Source organism: Prionailurus viverrinus, chromosome D4 (assembly GCF_022837055.1).
Source record: "Prionailurus viverrinus isolate Anna chromosome D4, UM_Priviv_1.0, whole genome shotgun sequence".
Taxonomy (NCBI): domain Eukaryota; kingdom Metazoa; phylum Chordata; class Mammalia; order Carnivora; family Felidae; genus Prionailurus; species Prionailurus viverrinus.
Genome location: NC_062573.1, coordinates 83,309,411 through 83,323,097, shown reverse-complemented (window position 1 = coordinate 83,323,097; position 13,687 = coordinate 83,309,411). Strand labels below are relative to the sequence as shown.

General features: G+C 57.2%; 1 protein-coding gene across 3 annotated transcripts in view; it reads right to left on the bottom strand.

The window, feature by feature from the left end:
* ROR2 (receptor tyrosine kinase like orphan receptor 2) overlaps positions 1–3,591 on the bottom strand; it is a 196,011-nt gene extending 192,420 nt beyond the window's left edge. For 2 of the 3 annotated variants that reach the window (XR_007146557.1, XM_047831488.1), the window contains exon 1: positions 3,272–3,591. Coding sequence is in view for 1 of the 3 variants with exons in the window: in XM_047831488.1 (XP_047687444.1) it covers positions 3,272–3,359 (88 nt within the window). In the remaining 2 variants the exon portion in view is untranslated. Of the gene's footprint in view, positions 1–2,246; positions 2,302–3,271 lie in introns of those variants that run through there. The other variant, XM_047831489.1, reaches the window with a different exon arrangement.
* Between the last annotated feature and the right edge of the window lie 10,096 nt (positions 3,592–13,687).

The following is a 13,687-nucleotide window of genomic DNA, read 5'->3' as shown; positions in this document are numbered from 1 at the left end:
TAAACCCTGGGTGGGGAGTACACTCGCAGGCCAGCCCCGTTCTTTCCCTGGACTCCAACTTGGAATTACAGAATTAGCACTCTCCCAGGGAAACGAGATACAGAGTATACAAATTTCCTGTGCTTCATCAGACTGGCCAGGCTTCTGCAGATCAGGGAAACCAAGCCCTTCACACCCAGCTGCCATTTCAATGATAATAACTTCCCACCTCCTGCCCTCCCCAGGAATGCATTTGAAAGACCAGCCACCTCTCCAGCTGATAACTGGCCTCAGAAATCCCCCCCGCAGAGGATTCATCTTCCCTACCTGTCAGAAGGCCTGTGGCCCCACCACATTTCTATCCCACTGATGGCTCCGGAAAAGATTCCGAAGGAAAAAGTCGTGTCAAACCCAGGCTCTGCCAGGCTTAAACGTCTGAGGTTAAACCAAGACTAACCCTTCAACGGGAAGCGAGTAATTCACTGCAAATCACTCCATCAGAGGAGAGTAACATACAAACACCAAGGAAGGCTGTGCTTTGACCGACAACGGGAAAAAGGGTTAACAATAAAGACAGAAAGGTTTTTCACACTGCCTCCTCAATCTGCAAATCACTGTCCCCCAAAACTATCCCAGTAAGCACGTTTTTAAACCCTGGGGGGGGGGGGGGGTTGTTTGTTTTTTGGTTTTTGTTTTTGAACCCAAAACACTAAGCGCAAAATTCTGGTCCGTTTTCCAACTGTGACTTACTTTACTAATTGAAAGTTCAGCCTCGTGGACTGGAGCCCCCGTGGGCACCCAACGCCATTTCTGGGAACACTTCAGGACAACAGCTTACAGCGGGACGCCCCTCAGGATCGGTGGTGTCGCGGGTCTCAGGGTAGCCCGGGTAGCCTTCAGGATTTAGCAGACACCAGGGTTAAACTCACTATTCAATATCGAAACATTTCAAATGTGTGCGTCTTTGCTCAGTACTCAGCCATAATAAGAAAAACATGTTGCCTTACTATATACAGGAAAACTTTTCTTTTTCCCAAGTCTTCTTACTCAAGATGTGTTCACTTGCTTACTTCCAAACGGACTGCTATCATTTATTACGACCATCTCTCCAGGGATTCCCATCTCTCCAGGGATCCGAGGCCAGAAATCAACGCTGCACTATCAAAATGGGTGAAAGGAGAGCCCCCAAACTGTCCCTCCCAGTCGAGCCTACCTAGGCGGGGCACACAGTCCATCAGGTGTTTGTCTCCTTAGGAAACAGAGCCTTCTAGAAAAACGCAGACGAAGAACTTATAAATCCTCCCACAATAACCTTTCCAAGTTTTTCCATAGTAACATGATTTGTGTATAAAATACACCCAAATTACAAGGATTCCTCTTCATAGCAGAAAAGACTCCAAACACCCAAATCCCCTGTAATCACTAAAGTGCATTCATATTTGGAGTACGAATGGTCATATTTGAATCCCAGAAGGAGAAGGAGGGGGAGGAACAGCTTTCCTACTCCCTCCCTGTACAGAGATTACTAGTTCCCTGGAAGATGAAAGTTACCTCCCCACAGGGTTCAAAAGTTAAGCAGAATGACACAGGACTGCTTTCTTCCTCAGAGACGGTCTGAAAGTCGACTGGAAAGGACAGCAATGTGTAAACTACTGCGCTAAAAAAACGCGAGCGACTTTCCTGTTGTCGTTCCAAGAGCCGATCTGAGCAACAGACGGGTCACCCTCCCTCGAAGCTCCCAGCTCCCACGCCACCCCACCCCACCCTCCGCACAGGCCGCAGCCGCAGGTCGGCCCAGCGGAGTCGTGCAGGACAAGTGACCCCCGCGCGCCCACCGCGCCAGCGCTGCGCCACCGCGCGTCCAGGCTCGGCTTTAAGCCCCTCCCGCCCCCCTCCCAACAGCGCAGCAAACGGGTCGCCCGACTCTTAAAGGGGAGGGGGACTCCTGCGGGGAGGAGGGCTGCAGAAATCCACAGGGATGTTGTGCGAATCGCCCAGACCGACTTCGAATATACTTTACTCACCACCGCACCGTGCACCCGGGGCGGTGTATGCTTTGAGGGACAGCGACGGAATGCAAACCCCCTGCCCAAATCCAGTAACCAGAAATGTCTGACGTAATCAGCATCTGCTTAAACCCAGACGACCCCCAGAAAGGCTGCCCAGCATTGCCGGTTCTGCAGGCAGGTCCCCGGAGCGGGCAGCTGGCAGCAAGCAAGACGGGGGAAGAGCTGAGCCCCCTTGCGCGACAGTCCCTTAGCTCTCACCTGCCCGCAGGAATACGCGGAGTGGTGAACGGTGCAAGAAGAGGCGGGCGACTCCGAATCCCTCTTACGAGTAAGGGAGCGGCTCACACATTTCTGGGGCTGGAAGCGAACCTCCTCGGCCTCCAAGCCTCCCGCCAGGAGGCACCGCCGCCCTCCCCCACCCCGGCAGGGTGCCCGGAATTCGGCCGCCGCGCGCAGGCCGGAGGTGCCGGGGGCTCCGGACGGCGTGGGCGAGCGCCGCCTCCCTGGGCTCCCCGGGGGGGTGCCCCCCGGCTCCCTCCGCACCGCGGCAGTTCCTACGCGCCCCGGGGCCCGCGCAGACAAGCCCGCGCAGCGCCCCCCACCCCCACCCCTCCGGGGGCAACGTGTGCCCCTCCAGGAAAACGCCACCAGGAACCTGGGCCCGACCCTCCAGCCGCGTGCCTGGTCCCGGGTCTCGGGGCGCCGCCCCAGCAGCCGAAAGGCCTCCCGGCGACCCCCGACCCCAAGCAGGAAACGCCACTCGGCTACCTCCCGGGAGCCGAGGAGGGGGGTTTCGGGGCCAACAAAAGGGAAGCCAAAGTCCTCTTCGACCGGGCGGCGGGGTCGGGAGCCCCCTCCCCCGGGCCCCGCCCGATCGCGGCGCCGGCCCCGCTTGGGGGGCTCGGGGGCCGGGGAGCCCTGCAGGGGAAACCCGGGAGGGCCAGGTCCGAGACGAGATCCTGAGAACCAGAGACAGGTCTGCGGACCCAGGCCCGGGCCGCATTCACACTCACGACCCTCGCAGACCCCCGGCCGGGGGCTTCCCCGCCGGCACCGCCTGCCCGCGCGCCCGGCCTCTGGAAACACTTAGCCGTCCCCTGAGCGCGCCTCCCTGGAAGCAGCCCCCGGCGGCGGGGCGCGGGGCCGAGGCGGGCCGGGCGCGGAGGGACCCTAGGCGGCGCCCCTGGCTCGGGAGGGCGGCCCGGGGCGGCACAGGCTCGGAGGCACAGACCCGGGAGCACCGAGGGGACGCGCCGGGGCGGGCGCGGGGCGGCGAGTCCTACCTGAGGTCCGGGGCACGCAGAGCAGGAGCACGGCGGCCACCCAGACGGCTGGGGCGCACAGTGGCGGCAGCGCGGAGCCCCGGGCCATGCCGCGGGCAGAGGGGGCCGGGGCGCGGGGGGCCGGCGGGGCGCGGGGGGGCCGGGCGCCACCAGCCCTGTGGGCCGCGCGTCCGCTGCCCTTCCTCCCGGGCGCGGCGCGAGTCGGTCCCTTTCGAGGAACTCCTCGTCTTTCTCACGTCCCGGCCCGAGTGCGCCTCTCGGCTCCCGGCGCGGCGCGGGCTGGCTGCGAGCCTCCGGGGCGCGGGCTGGGCGTCCCGCCGGCCGCCGGGACGAGCGCGGGGGGCGGACCGCGGGCGCGCAGGAGGCAGGGTCCCCGGCTCGCCCGCCCCGATGGGCAGAGCAGGGCCGGCGCCGGCGCCCCCTGCCGGAGGGACGCGCCCGCGACGGGCGGGGCGCGCGGGAAGCGGGGGGCCGGCACCAGGGGCCGCCGCTCCGTCCCGGGGCTGGCCTCCCGCGCGCGACTTCGGGACGCTCGGACGCCAAGGTGCGCCCCGGGGGCGCCCCGCCGGCCTGGGCCGCGGCAGCCGTCGCCGCAGAGGCGCCCCGGGCAGCTGGCATCTAGCTTCAGGGGGCGGGGCCCCCGGGGGCCTGGTCACAAATCAGTAACTCGGGACCACACTGCTCCCCGCCAGGCCCACCGGGGCAGATACGACAGCCACCCGGTCCCAGAAACCAGCCGTGCGGGAGGAAGAGAGCGAGTGCATGCAGAAGCGACACGTTCCAGGAAAGGAACGGGCCAGGCCGCGTCCCCGCCGGCGCCTCCCGCTGCGCGGTGGGGACGACCGCGTCTCTCCAAAACGCTCAGAAACCCGGAGGCGGTAGAGCTGCGTAGAGGCAGCGCGATGCTATCTGAAGCCACCGTGGCTTTTGGTTTACTGTTAAAAGCAAATTGTGTAATTTTACCCATTAAAGGCAGAACACTATTTGTTCTCTGCAGAGCCCCAGAACATGCAGAAGTAATTTGCTTCACTTGTAAAAGACATTTTGAATGCAATTCAAATAGCATATTTTCTTGCTTATTCTTGGTTTTGCCTAACACATGCCAAGCAAGGTCTGGAATTGGAAAGCCTGACCCTCCTGTTTGTAACTTAGGAATTTTCTTTGTTTTTGCTCTCTTGGAGAAAGGATTTGGAACCGCCAGCCAGCGTCTCGGTTGTTTGTTTTGTGAGATTTATCTTTTAACTGATTATCGAGCAGTGTGTTTGGCGTTTTTTGCTCAAGCGCCATTTCCTGCTGGTTGGGGTGAATTAGGGAGAGCCCCGGCCTCGGGTGCCAGAGCCCCAGGCGGCTGAGCTTGCCCCCTACTCCCGCCCCACCCCCGGAATCGCCCGCTCACCGCCTCACACATGGCAGGAAATAAAAGTTCTCTTGCTGTGATCTGCTCACAACATGGCCGAGCCCGCCCCAGCGGCGCGCTGCCCCTGGTAAAATGATTTAGGCCTCCCTCCCTCGCACTGTCTCTGCCGAATCTGCTCGCAGTAATAGCCCACACGCTTCTCTTTCCTCATGCACGTTGGAGGGGCTGTGCCCGTGCCTGGCCAGGGGCTGCCGGCTGGTGCAGGCAGCCGGAGCTGTCTGTCCGTCTGTCTGAGCTGCAGACAGCTCTCCCAAATGCTGTTTGAGGACGGCCAGGTCTTTATCTGTGGGCTTTTCCTCACTTTTCTTCCCCTGGTGGGGGGGGGGGGGGGGGCTCAAGGATGCTTTAAGAGTAAATAAGGCTTTAAGAGTTGGTCCTGAAGCACTTAGTTCCAGACCCTTCCGTTGTGGATCTGGTGGGAACCACCCAGGGAAGGCGGAGAAGGGTCCTGTGAGCCTGGCCCTCAAAGACGAGTCCATAGCAAAGCTTTGTCCTGTTGGGGGGATCTCCGTTTCCTGCTTTCTTTCTGCTGGGTAGGCTGGAGGCTGTAGTTCCAGAAGTACCCGGTGGGTCAGCAGCCCCGCCCTGACTTTCAGTGTGAACTTTGGGGAAATGACCTGATCACGTTTCAGCCCCTCACCTGCGTGCAATGTTCACATGCCTAGGCGCCCCACACACCTGACCTGAGAGTTTAAAACAGCAACGTGTATTTTTGCTGACAGTTCCTTGGGTGGAGTCAGAAATGTGGGTTATGTCACATATGATTTCTTCAAGGTTTGTAAAAATTATCTTCCCAGCATTTCTGTCTCCAAAGTTCCCCTACCTATAACTCTGGCCTGCTCCCGCCTCATCTACCCCCCCCTCGCTCCCTCCTTGCTGCCCTCTCTACAGGTTCAGCACCTACAGGAATAAATGCAATAAGTCTACCTTTATAAATGGGGGGGGGGGGGGGAGTCAAAATGTGTGCTCTCTAAGCAGCAGAACATGGCTTAGATCCCAAGCCAAATTGTTCCCTCCAACCTGTACTAGTTATTGGTTGCTGCATGACTAATCACCCCCCGACCCTAACAGCCGGATACAGTAAGCCTTTATGGTTTCACTGGTTTCTACGGGTCAAGAATTCAGGTCTGGGTCAGGGTCGGTCAGTGCTGCATCGTCTGATGGATTCCCTGAGACCAGAGGTGTTCCCAAGGCAGCTTGCTCACGCGCCTGGCAAGTTAGCGCTGCGTGTGGGTGGGGTCCCCATCCCTTGCCACGTGGATCTCTGCGGGGCTCCCTGAGCACCCTCCCAGGGTGGCAGCTGGTCAGCTGTCTTACACCCCCAGAGTAAGAGCCAGGTGGCAGCTGTAGCGTCTTCTAAGTCTCAGAAGTCACTCGGACATGTCCGCAGCATTGGTGTCATGGGCCGCCCTCTTCGTTGTAGGGGGAAACCGCGTGGGGGTGTGTCCAACCAGGAGGCTGACGGCCACACCTCCCAGAAGGAATACAGCCATGCTGTCCTCAGGACAGGCAGCGGGAAAGAGGAGGAGGAAACGCGCGTGGTGTGCCAGCGAGAGCAGCAGGAAGCAACCGGGCCCCCCTGCAAGACCGTGAGTGGGGGGCCATGCAGGTGTCTGAAGGAAAACACTTAGGTGCAGTGGCGGGCCAGTGTGAAGGCTTTGAGGCAAAGGGCTCCTGGGGTATCAGCCTGTTGGCCATTTGTATACCTTCTCATGTGAAATGTCTGTTTCAATCTTTTGCTCATCACCTAACTGGGTTATAGATCTCATTAGTTTTGAGTTTTAACAGTTCTTTACGTGTTCTGGATAGAAGCTCGTTCTAGTAAAGATACAGGTAACGTTTTCCCCCAACCTCCAGTTTGTCTTTTAGTGGTTTTTAACAGTGCCTTTTCATAAACAGTGCTTTCTCATGTTGATGAAATCAATTTACCGGTTTTGTCTTTTCCAAGTAATGCTTTTTGAGTACCAGGAACTGCTAGATCAGACCAAAAAAAAAAGGGGGGGATCTGGGGTGTCAGAGTATAGCAAACATCCCTGCACGGATGTGAAAAGTGGGGGGCTCTGTTCACGGCCTCTGCCTGCTGGGCTTTTGCGGGAATACAGGCAGATCAGTGCAGGGGGTGGGTGGGTGGTCCTCACTTGCTCATTTCCACGCCAGCTGGGAAATCGCCGCGCGAATTGTATTCTTGTACAACTGTGAATTGTGTTCATGTGCTCTACCAGTAGCCGGCAACGCAGAAGTCCAAGCAGGGACGGACGGCTGCATTTCCCCACCCTCCTGGCCAGCCCGGCTTCAAGACCCACCCCCCACCTCGAGCCACACAAACACTCTGGGCAAGGTCAGCTGGGACCCCCGAGTACGAAAACCAAGGAGGTCTCTGTCTCTCGCTCGGCCCCTCTGCAGCACGCGGTCCTAGACCACTCCTTCCTGAGACCACGCACCTCCCCTCGGCTCCCTGACACCGAGGACCCCCAGCTCCAATGCTGCTTCTTTAGATGTTTCTCCTTGTTCTGCACTTGGCCGTTAGGCTGGCCACGGTCTCCCCCGAGCCCATGGCCTCCGCTGACGTCCATCTGCAAACTGAACCCTCGCCCTCACCTCCAGACCCATGTTTGGCGTCTCTACTTGGCTGCCCCAGGGGCGCCTCAAACTCAAGTTATCCAAACTTGAACTCCTTTTTTTTTTAACGTCTATTTATTTTGAGAGACCGAGAGCAAGCGAGCAGGCGGGGTGGGGGTGGGGGGCAGAGGGAAAGAGAGAGACAGAGAGACAGAGAGAGAGAATCCCAAGCAAGCTCCATGCACAGAGCCCGATGCCAGGCTCGATCCCATGAACCATGAGGTCATGACCTGAGCCGAGATCAAGAATCGGATGCTTAACCGAATGAGCCAGCCTGGTGCCCCCGAACTTGAGCGCCTGATCTACACGCCCTGCTGCACCCTGAACCCTGCCTGAAACCTGATCTTTTTCCTAATCTTTTTCCTAATTTCCCTCCGTCACCCACCGTCCATGGAGCCCCACGAGACACAAACCCGGCCCCGCCCTTGACCCTTCCCTCTCCCTGTACATCCACCCCATGGCCATGTCCGGTTGCTTTTACCTCCCGGATGCCTCCTGCCTACTGTCCTCTGTCCCCAGTGCCGTCATCCGAACTCAGGATGACATCATCGCTTGCCCAGTTAAGAGCCTCTGTCCCAATCTCCCCGCTTCCTCCATCACCCAGCTCCAACAGGCTGTCCCCACCGCCATAAAAAGATCTTTCAAACCCAGGTCTAACTACCCTCTGCTGTCTCTTCCTCAAGGACACCTCCCTGATCACCATCACCCCAGGAGAGTGAGTCTGGAACCCCACCCAGAGGCACGTATCACAGTTGTGATCGAACCCGTGTGTTTCGAGTGTACTTGAACTAGGTCCGTTTTCCCTGCTGACCTGAAGCGGCCCTGAGTGACTCTGCCCTAAGAAAAGGGCCGGGGTGCGCTCGCCAGCTCCCGGGGTGCAGTGACGCCACACGCGGAGGGGATGAAGGGAGGGAAGCGGAAAATGCCGTGTTCAACTCGGATTTAGGACGAACCCAATGCGTTCTTTCATTTGCCAGTCCACCGCCTTCCCTCGCGGGGGGCAAGTCTTTACGACACGACACCAGGAAGTTTTCCAGTTCACACTGCGCGACCGGGTGTATTTTTGATAGGCTTGCCCCCAAGTTACACACCCGTCCAAAACGACGGTGGTTTTGCGAGATCAGTTTGAAATCGGCTTTCTTGTTCCTCCAAATGCAGACCCAGACACAATGAAACCAAGGGTCCAGTTTTCACCACACTACAAACTTCCGAAGCTCACAGAGCTGGAGCGCGACCCTTATAACAGAGAAAGCTTGTCTTCAATTTCCAATCTTTACGTCAAGACACGGGGGCAGCAGAAAGGCGCTGGCAGGAAGTACCTTTCTGTGTAGTTCACCACTTTGCACCAAGCGGACCCCCCCCCCCCCCCCCGGGCCGGGGGTCATCCCGAGGAGGCCCCACGACTGGCTGAGGGGCTCGTCTTAACCTCTCCAGGACGAAGAGAACCACTCTCCTCTCCTCGGACAGCAAGTACACGGCGTCTCCTCCAACGTCAGTTTTCCAAAGAGCAACCTGGGGCCCTCAACTTAACCGTTTTCTGACGCTGGCCACCCACAGTTAGCACCAGACTCCACGGGTTAAGGGCTCAGTCCCACAAGACGCCCGCCTGCACGTCAGAAGCCAGTCTCAAGTCTCAGGGGCCCCGGGGCGCCCACGCTTCTGTCCCACTTGGCCGCGAAACCGGGGTTCGCACAAAGCTGTTCAGGGGCCCTCGAACAGTCACCTCAGTAGCACGCACTCAGGTGTAGTTGAGAGAGGCTGGCTCTGAAAAACAAAAGACACTCATGACTCAGGAGATGCCAAGGGCATTAGGAACTCTGAGCCAGGAGCCTGGAAACGGGAAGCAGGTTCTTTTCAGATACTGTGTATTAATGAAATACATGAATTAATGATTAATTAATACAATAAATACAATAAATGAATGATGAGGTCATCAGGGTGGGCCCTAACCCACTATGACTGTATCCTTCTAGAAAGGAAAATATTGGACGCGGACAGACGTGTAGAGAGGGCAGGCACCAGGGAAGATGGGAGGGACGTTGCCACGAGACAAAGAACTACCAGAAGCTAGGAGACGCCAGGCCTGGAACAGATGCGTGTTGTGCTTTCGGAGGGAACCTGGTCCGGCGGACGCCTTGATCACACATTTCCAGCCTCCGGATCTGCGAGGCCATAATGCTCGTTGTTGAAACCTCCTGGTCTGGGCGCTTTGCTCCGGCAGCCCCAGGACATCCCCGCGATGCAGCAAAGGGACGCAGGCCCGAGGTCGCCCTTTCCGATTACTTACTGTTGACTGTAAAATTATCACACACAACACAAGAGGGCCCCGTGTAAAACTGCCTAACCCAGATGACGTCCACGCAGACGCACGTTCCCTCGTGTGATGGGAAGGCCTCGGGGCCTTTGGCTCCAGGAGGGAGTGAGGGCTGGTGCCGTGATCGCCGCGACCGCGTCACCGGGTTCACTCGGAGGACCCTCGTCACAGCGAGATCCAGAGCTTCCGGGAAGGGCGTGGCCTTCCAGGTTTACGCGCGTAGAGCGACAGCCTCACGCAGGGAGGCGTGGCTTCATCCTCAGCAAAGCCGCGCATGCCGGCCCCAGACGGGTGTTCGAGGCCCCCCCCAGCCCCTCCCGCAGATGCCACGCATCCAACGGAGACGCGGACGAGGCCGCCCTGGGACCCCGCCGCTGCGAAGCTGCGGTGGGAACGGGTCCTCACGTGTCCGCGGAGGGAGTGTTGCGGCCAGAACGGGCTTGGAGCCACAAGAGCGGTAACAGAGTCGTGTGCAGGGCGATGTACGCGCTGTGCGTTCTCTCCTCGCCCCGCGAGGAGGCGGCCGTCCTCCGGTTTCTGTGTTTTAATTTTTTTTTTAAGTTTATTTATTTAGGGGCGCCGGGGTGGCTCAGTCGGTTGAGCGTCCGACTCTCAGTTTCGGCTCAGGTCACGATCTCGAGGTTCGTGACTTCGAGCCCGGCGTCGGGCTCTGGGCCGACGGCTCGGAACCTGGAGCCTGAGCTTCGGATTCTGGGCCTCCCTCTCTCTCTCTCTGCCCCTCCCCCGCTCACACTCTGTTTCTCTCTCTCTCAAAAATAAATAAACATTTTAAAATTTTAAATAAATCAAATTTATTTATTTATTTATTTATTTATTTTTAATTTTTTTTTTCAACGTTTATTTATTTTTGGGACAGAGAGAGACAGAGCATGAACGGGGGAGGGGCAGAGAGAGAGGGAGACACAGATTCGGAAACAGGCTCCAGGCTCTGAGCCATCAGCCCAGAGCCCGACGCGGGGCTCGAACTCACGGACCGGGAGATCGTGACCTGGCTGAAGTCGGACGCTTAACCGACTCCGCCACCCAGGCGCCCCTCAAATTTATTTATTTTGAGAGAGAGACAGAGGCAGGGAGGGGCAGACAGAGAGGGGGGGAGAGAGAGAGAATCCCAGGCAGGCTCCACGTTGTCCACACAGAGCCCGACACGGGGCTCAAACCCACGAACCTTGAGCTCGTGACCTGAGCTGAAACCAAGAGTCCGATGCTTAACCGACTGAGCCACCAGGAATCCCGTTTCTGATCCGGCAAGCGCTTCAAAGGAAAAAGGTAGTCTCAAGACCGTGGGTGCGGAGGTGAAGTGGGGCAGGGTCACTCTGGAGAGGAACTAGGCGGGATTTATTACCATTTGATGTGCGGCCCCATGGCCTCGCCGTTCGGTTCTCTATGCACAGAGAGATCAGGAGGGAGCTTGTGTGGTTTCCTGACGAATTTCGCTTACCCACTGCCGCAGAGCGGACCCCAGCACTTGAGAGCATAACACGACAACTCACGATAACCCCTCAAGGTCCTGTGGGTTGACTGGGCTCGGCTGGACGGTTTTCCCCTGGGTAGTAGAAATCTGAGGCTCCACTGGGTGGAAACACCCAGAAGGGCTTCTTCACTCATGCGTCCGGCATCTCGGTGCCCCTCCCCGTGGCCTCCACCTCTGGGGAAAGCATGGGGCCGGCTCTTGTCCAAGGCCTCAGCAGGTGGCCTCTCTCCTTTTTTTTTTTCACGTTTATTTATTTTCGAGACAGAGAGAGACAGAGCATGAACGGGCGAGGGGTAGAGAGAGAGGGAGACACAGAATCCAAAACAGGCTCCGGGCTCCGAGCCGTCAGCCCAGAGCCCAACGCAGGGCTCGAACTCACAGACCGCGAGATCGTGACCTGAGCTGAAGTCGGACGCTCAACCGACTGAGCCCCCCAGGCGCCCCATGGTGGCCTCTCTCTTCAAAGGACATTGGACTCACGTGAAAGCCAGCTCCAAAGACCACAGATGTGGAGGCAGCCATCCTTGGTCAGGCTTAGTTCCGGAACCCCCTGATAGCATCGGTTCCCGGCAAGGTGCCGACTACAGAAAGCCCAGACCCGGTGCGGGAGGGACGCCGTAAGGCCGTGGAAACCTGGAGGTGAGCTTTCCTGGGGGCTGCCTTTGTAGACCGGATACTACTCCATACAGCATTATTATTCACAACAAAACATTTGAAATGACCGAAATATCTATCGATAGGAGAACGTCTAAATGCACACACACATACGTAGCATATAAATATATTAATATAAACGCTGTGTGTCATATCAACCAATCTATGTTAATACAACATAGATATTGACGTGTGTGTCTGTCTCATGGTCTTGTGCTACAGTGTAACAGGATCGGGTAGAGCTGTTGACAGACAGGCATCTAAGACAGGCTAAGTGACAAAAGCAGGTCACGGAGCCCCGAAGATCGGAGCTTTCCAAAGCCCCTGGGGATAGCTCATTCTCCAGCTTTCCCCCTCAAGCTTTCTCATTAGCCCACCGTTCACCCCAGCTTTGCGCACCTGTGAAGTTAGACGATTACTTCTACGTGGTCTCAACATACGTGTCTTCTCACGGGAGAAGCTCAAGGCCAAGTTCAAGGCAGCCTTGCAGGTGGGGTGTCCCAGGGAGCCCCAGATGAGTCAGATATCGACACTGCTCTGGCAGTGGGGCCCTGGAGAAGCTGCACCTCCATTGTGCCCTCCCTGGGGGCTGTCAGGCCGCTGGGCTTTACGGCTTTGCAAAGCTGCAGAGACAGAGACAGGGATAGGACAAGTTAAGGCTCCTGTTCTACTCAAATGTCACTCTGTTCTCACCAAGACTTGGCTGCTTGTCTTGCGTAAGTGCTTCCTCCATCTAGAATTGTTACAGGCTGTTAGTTCGTTTCCAGGGTTCTTAGAAAGCTGACTCTGATCAGTTCACCGGTTTTGTCATTGCCTTTACAGAGCAGAGAATTTTCAGATGTCCTTACTCTACCATTTTCTCTGACCTTGAAGTCACTTCTAGCACGATGTCACCTCTTCCCCTCTACAGAAGCTCCCCTTGACAAGGTCTTGAGTGGTGCCCACGGTTCTAATCTCCAGGGTCAATTATCAGTCCTACTCTTATTCGATTTAGTAGTAGCTTTTGACGTTCACCTTCTGGGACCACTTTCTTCATCTGGCTTCCAAAGCATCCCCCGGTTTTCTTCTGCCCACACTGACCACTCTTTTTTTTCACCTCCTCCCCTGTTTGCTCTCCTCTCCCCTACTTCGAAACGTCCCACGGGGATGGCAGGCAAGTCTCGCGTCTGTAAAGGCCCACCATAGACTGACACTCCTAAGCGAGCATCTCAGCTGGGTCCCCCCCGTCACACGCCACTGTCATATGTCCAGCAACACGCTCGACATTTCCCCCTTGAGTCCGTCAGGTGCATATCCAACTTGAACTAGCGAAAACACAACTGTTGACCGTTCCCCCTGGCCTCCTCCCTCCGGTCTCTCCCATCTCGGCAAACATCACCCAGGCCAGAGATCTTGACGTCACCCTTGACTCCTCACGTTCTCCCGCATCAAATCCATCGGAAGACATATTGGCTCTACCTTCAGAATGTATCCTTCAACGAATCAATGTTTTACACCCTCTACCGTGGTCTGAGCCTCCATCAAGTCCCAGCTGAATCAGTGCAACTAGATGGCAGCCAGGGTGGCTCACTTGGGATCCAACTCGCGTCTCTTCTTCCTCTCCCACCGACTTCCTCTGCCACAGCCTCCGTCTGTAGGAAAAGCAAACATCTCTCCAGTGGTTCACAGACGCCGCGTGATCTGCTGTCCATGCACCCTCTGCTCCTACAACACCCCCTGTCCGTCCTTCCTCACTGGCTTCCTTAGTCTTCCTCAATGGCCCAAGCGCACTTCATCACCCTCTCCAGCTTCGACTCAAATGTCCCCTTCTCGGTGCCTTCCCTGATGCCCTGTTCTCAAAGCTGACCATTCCTGTGTCCCTCAGCCGGTCTACATTTTCTCCTTTGCAAGTATTACTATCTATAATACTGCATGTTCTAC